Source organism: Leptodactylus fuscus, chromosome 3, assembly GCF_031893055.1.
Source record: "Leptodactylus fuscus isolate aLepFus1 chromosome 3, aLepFus1.hap2, whole genome shotgun sequence".
Taxonomy (NCBI): Eukaryota; Metazoa; Chordata; class Amphibia; order Anura; family Leptodactylidae; genus Leptodactylus; species Leptodactylus fuscus.
This window is the reverse complement of record NC_134267.1, coordinates 84,987,164-85,005,508: the sequence shown is the minus strand read 5'-3', so window position 1 is coordinate 85,005,508 and position 18,345 is coordinate 84,987,164. Positions and strand designations below refer to the sequence as shown.

The 18,345-nt window shown below is 41.1% G+C and overlaps 1 protein-coding gene across 1 annotated transcript in view; it reads right to left on the bottom strand.

The window, feature by feature from the left end:
• TAGAP (T cell activation RhoGTPase activating protein) overlaps positions 1-18,345 on the bottom strand; it is a 110,413-nt gene that overhangs the window by 54,555 nt on the left and 37,513 nt on the right. Inside the window, exon 2 of the mRNA XM_075267872.1 lies at positions 11,215-11,297. Coding sequence (XP_075123973.1) covers positions 11,215-11,297 — 83 coding nt within the window. The remainder of the gene's footprint in view (positions 1-11,214; positions 11,298-18,345) is intronic.

The following is an 18,345-nucleotide window of genomic DNA, read 5'->3' as shown; positions in this document are numbered from 1 at the left end:
CTCAAAGAAGTAACCAAAAGATATGGCCATAACCATTAGAGGGATGCACTCACTGATAGAGAAAGTAAATAAAAGGGTGCGTTCACACGATGTAAAATGGAGCATGATCTGGCACGTCTACGCGTGTCAGCAGTTTGCACGCTCAAAAAGATCCCATTGATTTCAATGGGAGATCTGAGCGTATATGCCGCGTTATTTTGCGCTCGTAATTTTGCGCTGAAAAAAAGACTCCCACTGACTTCAATGGGTTCCATTTTACATGTATAAAATGGCGTGACCATGGCGTGAACAGTCACTGCAAAGTGGCTAGCGAATCCCATCAACATATTGCAGAATAATATGTGCAGTGGAAATGCTGCAATTTCCAAAACCATTATGCTTTTTCATAGCAGGCCTAAATTTGATATCCCTGGAATGTACAGACCCATAGAATACAGGTGACCTGTCATTTTGATTGCAAAGTGAATGCCATACAAACAAAGCCAGCTTCACAGTACATCATACAGAATACTAAATGGCACCATTACAAAGTATAATTTGTTGGGCAAACAATAAGCCCTCAAAAGGTTTTTGAACAGAAAAACAACAACGTTATGGAGTTTTGAAGACAGGAATTAAAAACCAAAATCAAAAAATGCCTGCTGCGGGAAGGGGTTAACGGAGCTCCTATCTTTCTGGATTTGTACAGAAAAAGTTGGAAATTACTTACTTATCTGTTCCACTTAGCATCTATACCACTTCTATACAATTTATATATTTTATTTCTTGAAGACAGTAACATCACTAATTTAGGTCTTGCTAAACCTCCAGGAGTTGGATACTTGAACGAAGTTTCATGTGTTCTGCTAATAAAGTGGACATGAGAGAAAATTCCTTTCTCAAACACCACTCTTTAAGCAGTTCTCCAGAAACAAAATCGGCTCCTGCCGAGCAGTTCTCCAAGTCTCACAACTTCTCTCATACACTGTTGGTCTGGAATGCATAGCGCCCACTAGTGGAATTGTTTGTAAGGACTCCACCCAAAAGCTTCCTGCTAATAGCCTAGACGTATGTGCTGACTATTTGGCGTTACTGAATATGTTTCCAGTATGTGCAGGCCCTAATAGCTCCATGACCAGCTCATACACAGTACTATATGGGGAATGACCCCGACATATATACGTATGTGCAAGTTTATAATGAACAAGCTGTGATGCAAGCAGGGCATACAAAGCTGCCAGCAAGATTTTTGAGCCCCCCGACAGTATAAGGCTGTATTCACACAGAGTAACGCCAGGCGTTTTTTGTGTGTTTTTTGCACATAGCGCCGCGTTAACGCCGCGTAGCGCCGCGTTAACGCCGCGTATACGCCGCGTTAACGCCGGGCAACGCCACCGCTAAATAGCGCGGCGTTAACGCTGCGTATACGCGGCGTTAACGCGGCGCTACGTGGCGTAAACGCGGCGCTAAAAAAACACACAAAAAACGCCTGGCGTTACTCTGTGTGAATACAGCCTAATACTAAACATGGTTTATAATGCTCTGCATAGTATATAATGCTCCATGGTGCTCTTCAAAGTATAAAATGCTCCCATGAGCCCCCCACAGACAGTGGCCTTACATGGTATATAATACCCCACACAGTATAAAAGGCTCCTCACAGCGCCCCCCCCCAATATAATGCATCACAGTTGCCCCACACAGTCTAATATGCTCCCCAAATCCTGACCCCACTACAGTATAATGCTCCATAGTGTCCCCCACAATATAATATGCTCCCCAGAACCCCCCAGTATAATGCTCCACAGAGTATATTATGATTCTGAGAAGCCATACACAATATAATATACTCCACAGTGGCCAAGCACAGTATAATAGGCTCCATACATTTCCCCCGTATATAAAGCTCCACAGTGGCCACACACAAAACAATATGGTTCCCAGAGGGGCCCCTAGTATTATATGCTCCTCATAGTGGCCCCACACAGTATAATATACTGATCAGAGGGTCCCCTAGTATAATGCTCAACAGTGGCCCCACACAATATAATATACTACCTAGAGCAGGGGTTGGCATGCATGCCTTATTTCTCTGGCACAGGCAACCCGAATCCTCGCTGATCTGTTTCGATCGAACCAAACACGGCCGAAACAAAACAGCTATTATTATATTGTGGGGTCTCTTCAGACTCCAGAGTATAATAAGCAGAGCTCCAGGGGAGGTGATGAAAAATAAAAAATAATGTTACTCAACTTCCCTGCACTCCATGGTGGCTCTGTGCTCTGCAGTGGCTTCTGCCTGAAGTAAGAGACCACTGTTAGGGCCTCAGGGGTCATTTCCAGCGTCATTACGAATAATGATGCCGACATGGCCCTACGACCCAATCATCGGTTGCCTACGTCAGGGAGGAGCACTGAAGAGAACAAAGCAGCTTCAGAGAGCAGAGAAGGTGAGTAACATTGTGTTTTATGTTTGTCACCTCTCTTGGCCCACCACTTATTCTCTGGGGTCTGAAGAGACCCCACGGTATAATAATAGCTAGTGAGTGGCGAAAATTGGATTATTATAAAAGCTGGAATATTACACTATTTGGAGGGGTTGCTATGGGACATAATACTGTGTACAGGAGCCACTATGGGAATTGAAACAAATATGAGGAAACTCTGACACACTCCATGTGCACTCTTGCTTTCAAATACTAGTCTTACTGTCTTCTACTGTGAAGAAGTAGTGAGACACCTAGTGGTTACAGGCAGAATATAGCATACAGTATTTCTACCTATGTACCCTTTCAAATAAAAGAAAGCGATACAGCAAAAGTCAATCTAGTAAAAGTCTTACTCTGTGTACTTTTTCATTAGGTGTGGTGTGGATTTTGAACGCAGGATCATACATACACTACTGCTTGAGCCAGTGTCTACATGGTTGACAATACAAGGTTTTTCTTTTACTAGACCTTGGTAATACACATCTAATGTTCAAGTTTTTATTATTACTAAAAAAATGTAACTTTAATAAAACTTTAAAATAGATTGGGAGATACCCCAGCAAACTCCCCATTAGTATTCAATACACTGAGGTGACATCACAGTAGCTGGGTGAAAGTCAATGCTTATTAGGTGACAAGGTAAAAGGTTCTGAAACTGGGAGAGTCCCTGGAAAGCTGTTTGCGTTGACATGTCTTCAGACAGGCTGACCAGGATCTCTTCTTCATCGCTGTGAGGACCCTCATCACCAAACTAATTGCAGCATCTTGCCTCTGCCTGAGGTCTGCTATTGGGTGAACAGGTACCCATGTCTCATAGGGCTGGCTCAAGGCAAGAGCCAGTCAGCAGACTACTGAGAGGCCCACAGAACAGAAACAACCCAAGGCAAGTACTAGTGAGAAAACTATGTCAGAACAGTGAGACTGCAGCATAAGGGTGCATTCACACTGATTAAACGCTAGCTTATTTTGTAGAGTAAAATTACACTTGTAAATTTTGCTATCCCATTGACTTCAATGACATTTTACAGGCGTATTTTTACAGGCGTATTTTTTACAGGCGTATTTTTTACAGGCGTATTTTTACACTTGTAAAAAAATATCATTGAAGTCAATGGGATAGCAAAATTTACAAGTGTAATTTTACTCTACAAAATAAGCTAGCGTTTACTCAGTGTGAATGCACCCTAATACTGCATAGGAATGCAAAATAATGTAAGTCAGACATATAATTCAATTTTACAAATATACTAGTAGTAAGCAATTCAGTAGTGAACATCAGAATTATCTGTAGTTTTCACAGAAATGGGCTAAAATCAAAAATAAATAGAGCACACGTGCAGTGAGTGATATTCTAAGGTAAACTGGACAATTTTATTTTGTTTTAGAACAATAAAAGTGTTTTTTTTCTTTTTAGTATTTAACCATATTTAGATTTGAGACAATTAAAAATCTAAGTAATCTGCAAATGACATGGCAGAAGAATCCAGGTTAGTTCACTGTACTTCTAAATAACAATCTAGATCAGCATCTCTGAAAAAGCTCTGATATTTTTCTAATTACTTTTTATTAAACAAAGTTGCACATTATGTTCTTTTTTTTTTTTTTTTTTTTACTTATCTCAGAACTTTTGGTCTTTAAGCAATCCTTCTATTCGTTTTCACAACAGTAACCGTATTTGGTGGAGTAGTATCCCTGCCTCAGTGGCGTAAACATTGCCAGAGCAGCTGCCACAGGCCCTTGAGGTTAGGGGGACCGGTGGGCCACTGTTGCTTTTTCTTTTTCTTCTTTTTTTATTTTTTTAAATAGGCCGTTAGCTGCTGGAGTAATCCCAGAAGTTAACGGGCCCTATTTACTTACTGATCCCTGTACCTGCTCTCTTCAGACCCCAGAGAATAATGAGCGGAGGCCCAGGGGAGGTAAGTGAACATAAAGATCAGTGTCACTTCTCCAACGCGAATCCATGCTGTCGTCAGCCTCTGTAGAGATATCAGGCTCTACAGTTGTGGGTCAGGCTAGCGTTGCATCGCATCGCATGACACTGGCTTAACCCACATTTGTGACATCATTAAAGATGGTCATAAACAGGAAGCTGCGCTGGAGAGGTGGGTAACACTGGTTTTTATGTTTTTCACCTCCTCTGGATCTTTGATCATTATACTCTGGGGTCTGAGTATGAGATATTATACTGTTTGGAGGCCATTTTGGGACATTATAGTGAATATAAATGGGGCAATATACTGTGTGGAAGCTAAGAAAGGGGGAGTTATGCCATGGGTGGGGGTCCAAAGTCAAACGTTTGCTATGGGTTTTTGCTAATTACACCTCTGCCATGCCTGAAAAACAGTCCACATCAAGGAACTCACAGCGGGATTTCTGACAAGTCCCAGATGACTGAAAGTTCTGCATTCATGATTGTATCTATCGAAAAGTGATCAAGACTAGAGATGAGCAAGTACTGTTCGGATCAGCCAATCTGAACAGCATGCTCGCCTAGAAATGAATGGACATAGCCGGCACACGGGGGATAAGCGGCTGGCCGCTGTCAAAGCGGAAGTACCAGGTGCATCCATTCATTTCTATAGAGCGTGCTGTTCGGATCGGCTGATCTGAACAGTACTCGCTCATCTCTAATCAAGACAGCAGACTGTAACCACTTTGATAGTTGGAGGAAATCTTTAAAATTCAGAAAACTTTAATTATCTGTATTTACAAAACTGATTAGCTTTTAATTGTCTAAAAATTGAAATATGTTTATTGTAGTGGGAAAGCCCCTTTAACAAAAACCATCAGAACCACCAGGGGATTTACCAGATAATTTATGCCATTTGTTGTTTTTTTGTATTATTTTTTTTGCTTTTTTTAAATCACATTCCCCAGTTTGAGGCTATATATCAAGCTCCTGCTTCAACCTTTTCAGGTTTTGTTTTGATTCCGTTTATGTGTAGATTTTGATTTGTGTTTGGGATCATTATCATATTGAAAGCTAAATTATGGTCATGTTTGAGAAGACTGAGATAGATTTTGGGCTAAAACCTTTTGTTGTGTAGTAGGATTTGTTAGGGATCCGACCACCCACATGTGACCCTTGATGTGACCTTAAAGAGGGACTCCACTTCCACACTCACCTATCAAACTAGGCTACAAAGCAGTGATGTGACCCCAACATCCTCACATCCTTACAAATTTCTGCCACCACCTACTACTTATGGTAGATGAGACACCAATATACCCAGACTACTTACATCTACACCCCCTAGCATCAGAGAGTGAAACTCTAGAACACTGACTTACAAATGTAGTAAAGCTAAGCTGTATTTTTCCTTTTCAGAATTGTGGAGACAGTTAGAGCCAATGACAATCAGAATACATTTTTAGATTTAATAAATGCAATGCCTGCAGAAAAAAAAGATGTAATAAAAAGGCAAACAGTATACCAAAATAAAGGAGTAAAATAAACAACAGACCTTTTACAAGCCAGGCCACGGAGCTCGGCAGGGAGTTTGGACAGACTATATCTTGAGGTATTTGACCAAGATTGACCCTGTTCATTTCCAATTTGTAGGACTCCTAACGTTCTTGGAGCCTCCCACCTGTGCTGGATAATTTCATGCCCCAAATCCATAGGTTTATGACCAATTTTGGGAAAATGCCACAACTCTGGTTGGGTACCACATACAGGGATGATATACCTGGCACAAGATGTCAAGTGGTCAAAGGCATACCAAACATGTACATACAATCATCATCCCTTCCACAGATATCTAGCATGGTTTAATAGTTATTACCATTAAAGGTCCAGATACTTGACATCAGAAATGATCCCAGGTTCTCCAACGATATTTCTGTATACAGATGATTATGAAACATAAATTTTGACCTATATGACTTTTAATGTTCCATTTTTCAATATAGATTTTCAAGGCACCGGGTTTAGAGCAGCAGCAGCCAGCCTGTCTAGCCTGGGATTAGTTCATCATTTGCCATGAATTACCATCCTGCTTAATTGATCATCTGCCTCCTGGGCTGTGAATTTGGAATTAACATATACATTAGGCAAAAAGTCATAACCACTACAATGAAGGAAAACTACACTCAGTCATAACAATGAATAAAATTCACAACTAGGTAGTATTATCTATACATAGTTCTTCATAGGATTCATTATTAAATTGCACAAAAGCCCTAGACAATTAGCAACAAAACAGCAGAAAGCAGTGAAGACCTACCCTATATCTGACAGCAGGTGACGTTCTTTGTATTTCTATTATATTTGTTTGTTTTCTTTTCTGTTAAATCTGACAATGATGTGTATGACAAAAAAGTAACATATTTGTTTCATCTGACCACACATTTCCATACTTTCAACAACATTTTGCAAATGCAATCTGTAAAGACTTATTCTGTAGAGCTTTCCCATAAAGCTTCGGACCCCTCATTTGAATGGGTTTTAAAAGCAAACCGCCAGTGTCTGCATGCAGCCTCTCTGCGGGGAAACCATTTTTTGTTGGATATGCAGGACTTTGTGTCTGGCCAAAAAAACCCTGTTTTCCCATGGAAAGGCTGTATACGGACTCCGGTGGTTTGCTTTTAAAACCCATTCAAATGGGGGCAGCACGGTGGCTTAGTGATGCAGCCTTGCAGCGCTGGAGTCCTGGGTTCAAATCCCGCCAGAAACAACATCTGCAAGGAGTTTGTATGTTCTCCCCGTGTCTGCGTGGATTTCCTCCCATTCTACAAAGACATACTGATAGGAAAAAAAATGTACATTGTGATCCCTATATGGGGCTCAAGATCTACATCTAAAAAAAAAACAAAAAAAAACATTCAAATGAATGGGTTGTAAAACTGACTGCCGGGAAGCCATCCCCTGTCCAGTTTCTCTGGGGCTTAGGATGGAAATGTGGTGGAATGAGAGAGCGCACAGGGGCGCAAGTGTACAGTCATAGCTCTTCTATAGATATGCATAGAGGTGTAAGTGGCTTCAGATTTCATAAAGAGCCATACAGTGGTTAGCTTCTATGGTACTCTGTACTTAGCATCAACATGAGAACATAAGCTTTCACTTATTGTCACATAAGTTATGTCTGACTGGTGGATTGGCACCCTATGGGGTTGCTGTGACTTAGCTACAGGCAATAACCTGTTCTGACACTTCTTTTTTTAATTCTCTGATTTCTTCAAGTAGAATAATATTCAAGAAAAAAAGACTCTTGTTCAAGAGTATCTGTGACGCAAACTAAAATCCATTTTTTCCATGGTTTTCTAAAGGGTCTTTAGAGACAAATGCAAGTCTGCTGGACTACCAGAAATTTTACATGTAGAAGAAACCTTGCAGCTTAATGTGACCCTGTAGGAAATATAGTAGTGAAAGTCTGGCTTTTGTGGTTAGGTAGTGGATTTAAAATATATTAAAAGGAAGTGTTGGGGCGTAAGATTTGAAGGTTATGCTAAATATCAAAGTGGAAAACAGAGCAGAGAAGAATTTGTTTATTGCTGGCCTGAGCTTACTAAAACATGAATCATAAAAGCCCTTTTGCTAGGGTCACACTGGGTAGACTAACAATAATGGACATGATGACTTGATGGTTAGCACCTTGCAGCGTTGGAGTCCTGTATTGAAATTTGACCAAGACCAACAACTGGACAGAGTTTTTTTTCAGATACTCTGTTTTTTTTTCCTATGCTCCAAAAACAGTACTAATTTTATTAAAGGGGTTTTCTGGAAGATGTATATTCATGATCAATCCTTAGAATAGGCTATGAAAATCAATCAGCATTGTGTTGACAGGGCTGTTTCAATACACAAAGAAGAACAATGGTGGAGAAGGAAAAAAAATGTTGTGTTAAACCATGTCCTCAATGACCTTGTCAATATGTTGTATCTCAACACAGTAATAGATTGATGATGTGAATAAAAGTAATGAAGTCTCTAGCTCTTGCCACACATTACGACAAACACAAAGATTTCTTTGGGAAAGTGGTCAGTCCCATCCTGAACGTGCACCTGATAAAATACCGGAATCAATAGAGTGCTGCCCACACAATCTTTATTGTATTGTCTGACACCCCAGACTCCTGCAAGTCTCCTGCTCCAGAATATCGTGACTCCTGACAATACTTAAATGTTAGGAGATGGCTGCTCACCCGCTGTACAAACTGTGGCTACGACGTCAGGTACTGCAATGCTGCCCCACTGAAGTCTATGGGACAGTACCACAGTATCTAAGACCGCCACTACACTTTCTACTGTGATAGTAAACCTTACTGGGAGACGTGCTGTCCCAGAACTGATGATCTGGGGGGACAACCCCATTAGTTAATCATGTTACAAAAGTTATTCATCATGATGAGAAACCCCAACGCTAGTTCTATCCTGTTAAAGATCAGGGGTTTTTCATACAAAGTTTTCATGATTCAGTTCTCTTGTCAGCCACAAGTGAATAGGAAACTGATATCAGGAGATAGGAGGGCTCTGGCGTATTTACAGAGGCAGGGCAGCAGATAAGGGAAATGGAAGTAGGGTGCAGAATTGGTGCAGAGAGAAATCTACCTGAGAAGTATTTCCCAAAATGGAAAGTAGACTTCTATCAATGATTTCTAAATCAGAAAAGTTCAGAATTTTAACCAAACAGGAGAAAGTTTTTCATATTAGACATTTTCCTGTCAAACCTTATTTTTTACCATTAACCCAAGATACATAAAAATCCATTAAAAACTAAGAAAGCAAACGATTGTCTGTAAAAATCCGTCAACTACCAGTAATTTGTCCCACTCTTTAGACCTTTATTTGGTTATTTAAAGTGCATAACATCAGCCAAGAGGCCACAAGAGGATGCAGAAGGACAGCCGCATGACACAGAGCTCTGGAAAGGTGAAGCGAGGTGAGTATAGTTGTTTTTTATTTTACTGCACCTCCGCTGGGTCTCCACTTACTATACTTTGGGGTTTTAAGAGACCGCAGAGCATAATGATAGCACGTACAGTTTGTGCTGAGCAAGTTAGGCCTGAATCCGATACACATACTTCACAAATATACACTGAAATAAATCTTGTGAGGTTCACCCACTATTGATACTAGTTTACTTATGGTGCTGTATACATGTCTTTATTGCTTGCTGATATGGTTTTACTTCCATTGACATTTAATTTTTATAATTTATTGCAAATTTTAAATGTGTGAATATCTAGATATATTTTGTTTGTAGTTTGTTGAGGCCTTAGAAAGACTTCAATTCAATGTTGAAACGCATTGCCTTTTATTATTTGGCCTGTTATTTTTTTTGGAGTAAATATACTTACCTAAAAATTTGGTAGATTACTGGTGAGCGCTGGGAAGAGATTGCAAAATCTATAGATTTTCTACTGTATAATGCCCCCTAAGGGACCCAACTCAATATAATCCATCTAAGTGACTGCACACTATATAATGTTCCCTTAGTTGCCCACACATAGTATAATGGTCTCTTAAGGCACTCACACAGTATAATGCCGCCCTATTGGTCCCAATATAATACAATGCTCCCTCAGTTGTTCATAACACAGTAAAATGACTGTTATGGTCCATACAATACATACAAATACAAAAAATAAAAAAATGTTCACTTAACCCCGTTCTCACAGAGGTGGTCAAGCTCTGTTCGCTCTCTCGCACTGCTCCCATTACACCTTCTTGCCACAGACTGCATTAGTCAAAGCCTGTATAGTGGAGCACTAAGCTGATGGCTCTGTGCCCCCACCATTGTACTCCACTCCATCTGCATCCTGAAGGTACAAAGAGGATTTAAATCAGAACCTACTGCCTGAAACAGCACCTGAAATGCAGGACTGTCCTGTTAGATCCAGTATGTCTGAGTGGGGAGAGGGGGGTCCTCAGCTTTGGGGCTTCTGCAGGTGCCCCAAAGCTTAAAGCAGTTATGGCCTCTTCACTGCATACCAAGTACATGAGAAAAAACGTGAACATCACTGGCATGGAAGTGGAAGTAGCATTCACCCAAGCACCAATGTGCACAAATCTATGGGGGTCCCAGGTATCAGACCACCAGGGAAATGTCATCAATATTTAACTGACAGGAAACTCCTTTTAGCTTCCTATAGAATTCATGTCTGATCACATGTAACGCCCTTATATAATGATGTAAAGATGTGTAGGAATTATTTTCCTTTTTCTGATCTTTTGAATGGAACCATTGCTCTTTAATCAATCAAAACTGTGAGCAAATATGGCTCCTCAAGCATCCTCCTTCTTACCTTGTGTGGTATTAGACTGAAACCAGCGCCGCACCTCCCATGAGGCGACCTGAAGCGACCGCGTCAGGCGGCGCTATGTCAGGGCCCCAGGGAGGGCGGCATTTTTCCTTTCCTAAGTCAGTCCAGGACAAGCTGTCCTGGACTGGCATAGCACCGAGCGGTGGATTGGGGAGGCCACTGGAGCAGCACTGCTCCAGCAGCCTCCCCTCACACTCAGGCAGAGAGCAAGTCCTCTCCGTGCCTGCTCTCTGCCTGCAAACGGCGCTAAACCCCGCCCCTCCGCTCGGCCACGCCCCTTCCGCTTCGCCCCCTCCTCCTGGGGGGGGGGGGCGGCTTTCTGTCGTTCGCCTCGGGCGGCGAAAGGGGTAGGTTCACCCCTGACTGAAACCAATGCTGCACAAAGGAGAAAGATTTGTTTTCTTTAAAAATTGAACTTTTAAATACAATTAAAATCCATTAAGCATAATACAAATGACACAGATGATACAAAAGACAGTACCTTCCTGTTGCCCATGGTTTGCTGAGAGTCTTGGGAAACACAAGGGAAGGTGCTGAGCATCGCCGCTGGGCCAGAGATTTATGCTGAAAGAAAAAAACATGAATGAGTCTGTAACACTGTCGTACCACCTCAAATACCATACCATACTTTAAATATTTAAGCCACATATCAAGGAATGTATAGCTTTATCTATGACGTTGCATCTGCCTTGATTTTCACAATTATCAAACACCGACCATTTTTATTTTCTTATATAATGTTATTCTATAAAGAAATCTTATGTAACATAAAGGCATACAAATAGTATAGTATATTTGTATGAAAATGAATCTAGATTTAAAGGGTTCTCTAGAAATGCACAAAACGAAAAAAATGGATGAACCTCAAATTCCTTAGGGTACATTCACACTGCCTTCATATGTCCATTGTCCTGATCTGTCACTGGATCAGAAAAATTTACCTTAAAGCAATCCTATCATTCACAATTTTTTCTCATTAACATCTCGGAATAGCCTTAAGAAAGACTATTCGTCTCCTACCTTTTGTTGTCTTCTCCACTCCGCCGTTCGCCTGATATTCCATTTTGGTCGGTATGTAAATGAGTTCTCTCTGAAGGCGGGCCCCAGCGCTCAAACAGCACTGGGGGCGTCCTAAATGCTGCCAGAGAACTCTCCAGCTCCGCCTCCATCTTCGTCCGGAATGGGGTTTTCACCGTGTCTTCTTCCGGTCTTCTAGACCTTGGGCTTAGGGCAAGCCAACTGTGCATGCCCACCAACCACGAGAAAATGGCCGCTTACAATACTGTGGAAGCGGCCATTTTTCTTGTGGCTGCGGGCATGCGCAGGAGGCTCTGTCCGAGGCCCGAGGCCTACAAATTCCAAAGCCTGTGCCGGAAGAAGACACAGGAAGAGGATATTCCTGAAGAAGATGGAGGTGGTGCTGGAGAGTTCTCTGGCAGCATTGGGGACACACCCAGTGCGGTTTGAGCGCTGGGGCCCGCCCCTAGTGCTGCGAGAGAACTCATTTGCATACCAGCAAAAACCGGGATTTTGGGCGAACGGCAGCACGAAGAAGACAACGAAAGGTAGGAGACGAATAGCCTTTCTTAAGGATATTCCGACATGTTAGGGACAAAAAATTACTTCTGAATGATAGGATCCCTTTAAAGCTCTTTGAATGAAGTTTCTAATTAGATGTTGGTTTAACAGATATTAAATCCATTGCAGTAATTATTAATTCTGGAAAATGTGTAATACAAGTCGCCAATAAGCAATGATGTCAGTGTCCTTACATTTACCACAGTCTCAAATTAGAAATAATCAGTGACTAAATCTTTTTCATAAAGTACTGCGTGTCTTTACATTAAGTTTGTCACCTACACAATGTTCCTAGTGTAGGAAGCAGCAGAACAAATGAATATATTCTGCTAAATTCATGTATTAGCTGTCCCTGACACGACGTTTGTGTGAACATACCCGCAATGTCTATCTCAGTATTATTTATGATAGTAAATAGTAAATGATTTTAGACAGCAATAGTAGGAGATGGACAAGTCCTTGAAGGATTTAATCTAAACTGTCATTTTATTCATACGTAACTGAGGGGACTGTGTCTTAGCTTACTTGGGCTTAAGTTCTACATTCCTGGCCAAAGCACTTTTCCCCTCATTTGCAGAGCTGGAGCTAGACTTTCTTGCACCCAGGGCAAAGGTTGTTTCTCACTCTAGCCCTATATTTAAGTAAATTGACCAAGGCAAAGTGGCTTTTTGGTGCTCCCTTTGGCACTCAGCATCTGAGGCGAAAGCCCCCCAGCTTTAACCCTGTCATTTACATTAGTAAAATGGCTGATCATTTCATCATTTTGGGCTGCTGATAAATAATTCAACATTTAGAGTGCATACTATGAAAAGACTGCATACAGGACTCCCAATACTATGCATGCAAAGAATCTAAAGCAGCAAGCCAGGAGGCATGGCCTGGCTATGGCAGAGTGGGGCAGTATGTTTCACAGATGCTTCCTTGGACTGCCTCTGTGTCTGTGTTCCTGGCAGATAAGCAGCATCAACTTACTGCCCAATAATGGAGAAAGCGAAAAAGTGACCCCCCCCCCCCCCTTCTACTCCTTCCCATGTTGTCCCACAATCAGGCATTACAAAAACATTTCAGCAGCACCAGGCGCCACGAAAGAGACTCCATGCTTGACTTCCATACTGCGTCCTTTCTGGTACTGAGGAAAGGGCAACTTGAAAACACTTTGCTATCTTCTTATAGCCTTCTCCTGCTTTGCGGGCCTCCACCATTTTCATTTCCAGAGTGCTTAGAAGAATCCATGGCTGCTGTTTTTTTGGCACAAGGTTGGGGGGGGGGGGGGCAGGTATTTATAAAGCTGTACAATTTGCATCACTTGGCCTTTCCTAATGATGAAAGTGAACAAGCCATAACCCCAACTGGCTAATTCAGGTCTGAGACCTTGGTCAAAGTTATCTGAGCACATAAATCTACAAGGGTTTCCAAACTTTTGTTAGGTATTCTTTTCCCTTTTTCACTCTAAAATTGTACTCAAACATAATAATACACTGATATTGCTAAAAAAAAATTCTAGACAAGTGTGTTCAATCTCTAACTTTATGCCTTTTAAATATCATTTCATCTTCAACAATAACAGTCATTTTTACCAGGGGTGTCCTAGCTTTTCCATGCCACTGTACCTAAGTGTTTTTATGTTTCAGGCTGGTTAGCTGCTTTTTGTTTTGCTGCAGTTGTCTCTTCACTAATATAGTCCAGGAGCCCTGGGTGGAGATGGATCAGTCATTAGAAAGCTTTACTCCCATCGGAGACTTTGTGCTACCATATAATGTACAGTATATTTGGATGCATTAGCCTATTTCTCCACCTTTTCTTGGTGATGAACCCCCCCTCCACACTTAGTGGTTCTTGTTTCCTGTTTTAACCTTTGTCCTCCCTCATCTCTGTTTGTTTTATTTGTTCTTTTCCCAGTGTTTTCTTCCCCTCACTTTTAGAAATGGCTTCAGTAAATATCCGTTCCCCTAACATTTGAAAAGGAGCCAAATATTGTACCAAATGCATAAAAAGCTCACATGTTTTGATTTTAGAACTAGTCCTCTTCAAGGAAAACCATGTTAGGGGGAGTTTACATGGAGTAACGTGCCGGTGATGTGGCACGTATACGGCGTGTGAGACTTTGAGCGCCGTATACGCTCCCATTGATTTCAATGTGAGCCAGGATTGTAAACGCCGGGTTATTTTGCGGCCGCAAAATCACGGCCGCAAAATAACGCGGCGTTTACGATCCACGCTTCCATTGAAATCAATGGGAGTGTATACGGCCCGCAAAATCTCACACGCCGTATACGTGCCACATCACGCGGCACGTTACTCCCTGTGATCGCACCCTTACAGGTATCCTGGTTTCACAGTGTCAACCTGACCGACCCACCTGCTTTGCAAAAATTTCTCCATCACCAGGTACTGGACATGATGCTTGACACTCAGGGCATGTTTGTTTTTCAAAGCTGTGCATTGGGGACACAGTGGTCACCATAGCGAGTTCCTACCTTCTCAATTAGCAACAGATTTGCTTATTGTAAGACCGTAATTGGTGAGCTTGCAGAGATTAGTGAGGGTGTTCTGATACTTGGGCGACACTTTAACTTAGTGTTAAATACATCTGTTGATTCTTCCACCCCCTTCCCCTCCCAACTGCACAAATTGAAAAATATGTTTGGAAATATGCATCCTCAAGAATGAGATTACACTTACCACTCACCAGCTCATGGCTCCTGTGGTCACATAGACTATTTCCTAATTAGCCATCACACCCTCTTCTGGTCCCCAGTTGCCCAGATTGGTTCAGCCATTTGGTCTAACCATGTCCCAGTGTTTTTTTCACTTGACATTCCAGGCCTCACATCATGACCTTTCATGTGTTGCATCTTTAAGGATGCTACTTGCAGGGACAATGTTAGCTCCATGAGTTTGAGTTGACTCATGCCCACGACCAAATATCCCTACCGTTGCGATGGAAGCTCTCAAGTGTGTACTTAGAGGCATTTTTAATAAACATGGGTTGAGACTTATAGAAAGGTCCTGGTTATAGGTTCTTACTTTTCCACCAAGCAACTGTTGTTCCCTTCTGTGCAGGATTACTGGAGGAGATTCTGCACGGCATATGCATTAATCACAAAGACATTACATCACGGTTGCTCTAGCTGGATCTTCTCAACCAATCAGAGCTATAGTTTAGCATACAATAAAGGGCAGAGGTGGGTTTTTTTAAATCTGACATTGACATTGCTTGTTGCCTGTGAGTGTGTCATGTAATTAGACTGTCTGTGTCCTGTTAACAGACTCCTACTACCTCAGTTTAACTGCTGATCTTCTGGTTTATGATTTTTGACTTGTCTTCCTGGTTTATCCCTCTCTTGTTGATTTAGCTTTATCTGACTCCTGCTGTATTACTCTGCTTTCATTTTGGCAATTCCTGTACTTTCCCGCTTTTTTGATCCCTTTGATTGTATTACTCTCTCAGACTACCATAGGTTGTCTGGTTTGGTTCATAGCCTGCAAGTGAACCTGTTTCTGGCACGTTGATCCACATATGCAACCTGGGTCTTGAGCAGAATTGGACATTGTCTATAGCAGTTGCCTTTCCTGCATACTAACATGGTCTCCTGGATCTCAGTTACACCATTCAACCCTATTGTAAGCCATGTTGACTTAGGGAAGACCAAAGCAGAACTACAAGAAACAATCTAGGCAGATACAAGATCTACAAGGAAAACTAGGAAAACCTTCATATGATAAAGTAGTATGCACTTTATTCATCATTTCTGTGACAAAAAAAGTAGAAAAGAATCTTAGACTATATTCATACCCTGTGTATTAATTTATTATTCTTGGTACATGTTGAAATTAATTTAATCTGAGCTCATGGGGATCTGCATATAAGTAAGAAAGTTTATCCAGTTCAAGGGATGCACTGGTAAGATTTATTACTCCTGGCTAACCCCTTTAACTCTCTATGTGTCAAAGGAAGTTCAATATCAGAAAATTTGGACTCTGATCCTACAAAGCTACATTATGAAATGAATTTCCACTAGTACACCATCAGTTTCAGTTTACAATCAAGTCTATGGAGAGGTGAGGGGGAGGTGGAGTAGGAGACAGTCAGAGATATGAGATAGTCTACATAGAAATGACTCCTTGTAATGTCAGAAGAATTAGAATCCTGATAACCGAACTGCATTGCTAAAGAAAAATGTCTCTATAAGAACAAAAAAAAAACAAAACAAAAACTGTCGGATGAAAAGATCAAAGAATGAAGGAATAAGACTAAACTGTCTATCACAAAGTGCAGGTATGTCTGAGTTGAGAAACTATTCTCTTTCTCCCTCCCCCTCCATAGACTTCTATTGTATTGTTTTTGATCAGTGGCAAGAGAAGAAACAATGAATTGTTATTAATAAACTATATTAAAAGTTTTTCACCTGCATTATGGATTTATGAAGAAAAAGTAGTTATAATTTAAATAAAGCAAAATTATAAAATCTCGTTTATTACACCATACCACTACAATCTGGTGGAACTAATATTTGTGGGTGGGCCAAGTAGTGCATTGTTGAGGGAACTGTGCTTGCTACTATAGCTTGTGATGGTGCTAAAAGTGGCCTTCTGGCTGATATATTGGATATATTATCTGTGTGTATAGTAGTGGCATGATTTATTTGCACAGTGAACTGGCATATGAATAGTAAGTATGCTGTTTGATGAAATTATTCACTTTATAATGAGAGCACTGACTATCATAGTGGTTGAGTGCTTAGCACTGTTGCCTTGCACCAATGGCATCCTGAGTCAAACCTGACCAAGGTCATCATCTACAAGGAGCTTGTGCGTTCTCCATTGGATTCTCTGGTTTCTTCTAACAATTCAAAACATGCCAGCAAAATATGTTGGTGTTATAAAGCAAGAGTTATATAAGATATTTGTATGCGCAGCCGTACCTGTGATGCCCCTCCCTTGAGAAGCCCCTGCATCTTCCCTTCTATACTATAAAGAAATCCGCATGACATTTTGTAATAGACTAACTTAGAACGATATATTGAGATCTTTACAGGAATCTGCCATTGTCTCGGCAAGTTCAATAGTAACGCAGGAAATGTCTCCCAACAGGAAATTAAAGACACATCCAAATGTAAAACATAATCCTTAGCTTTACATTCTCATTTATTCTGGTATCAGAGGGAAAACAGTGACAAAAGCTAATTTTAAGATTAGGATTTGACTGTCGTTTACTGAAAGAGTTTTTATTTGGGGGCAACAAGTTAATTTCCTTCCTCTGATGTGCCCACTGGACCATGAGGCTTTTCTCATCTTACAACCTCTGCTCTGTCACAAATGAAGTATATCAACAATGGAGCCATTGACTGCCTAAGTAGAAACAATAAGACCACCGAGCCAAAAAAGCTGTTGCTCTGATTTCACACAACTTAGAGATTTTCTGTAATTACTCGGTGAAAGTTAATAACCATGAAAGGAGCAAGCTGTGGTCCCCAGTACACCAGGTTTCTATATTAAGCAGGGCCAGCTGATGACAGCAGAATATATCTGTATCTAGATTAAAGGATCCATACATATTCATTGTTCTACTGCGTTACCAGCCTGTAGTACATTGATGCATAACAATAATAATAATATAATATATAAAACCGATACATTATAATGATGTGGATTCCCAGTAGCAACACTTATTTCCTTTTTACATCATAGGGCATAAATGTGTACATGATGAGGGTTTGTCAACTGGGACACCAATAAATCACAAGAACAGGAGGGGCCACACGGTGGCTCAGTGGTTAGTACTGCAGCCTTGCAGCGCTGAAGTCCTGGTGTTCAAATCCCGCCAAGGGCAAAAAAAACATCTGCAAGGAGTTTGTATGTTCTCCCCGTGTTTGCGTGGATTTCCATCCCATATTCCAAAGACATACTGATAGGGGAAAAAATGTACATTGTGAGCCCTATGTGGGGCTCACAATCTACAAAGAGAAGAAAATAACAAGAACAGGATTTCCCAAGTCCTCAGTTTTAAATGGAGAGATAGTTTAACTGCTCC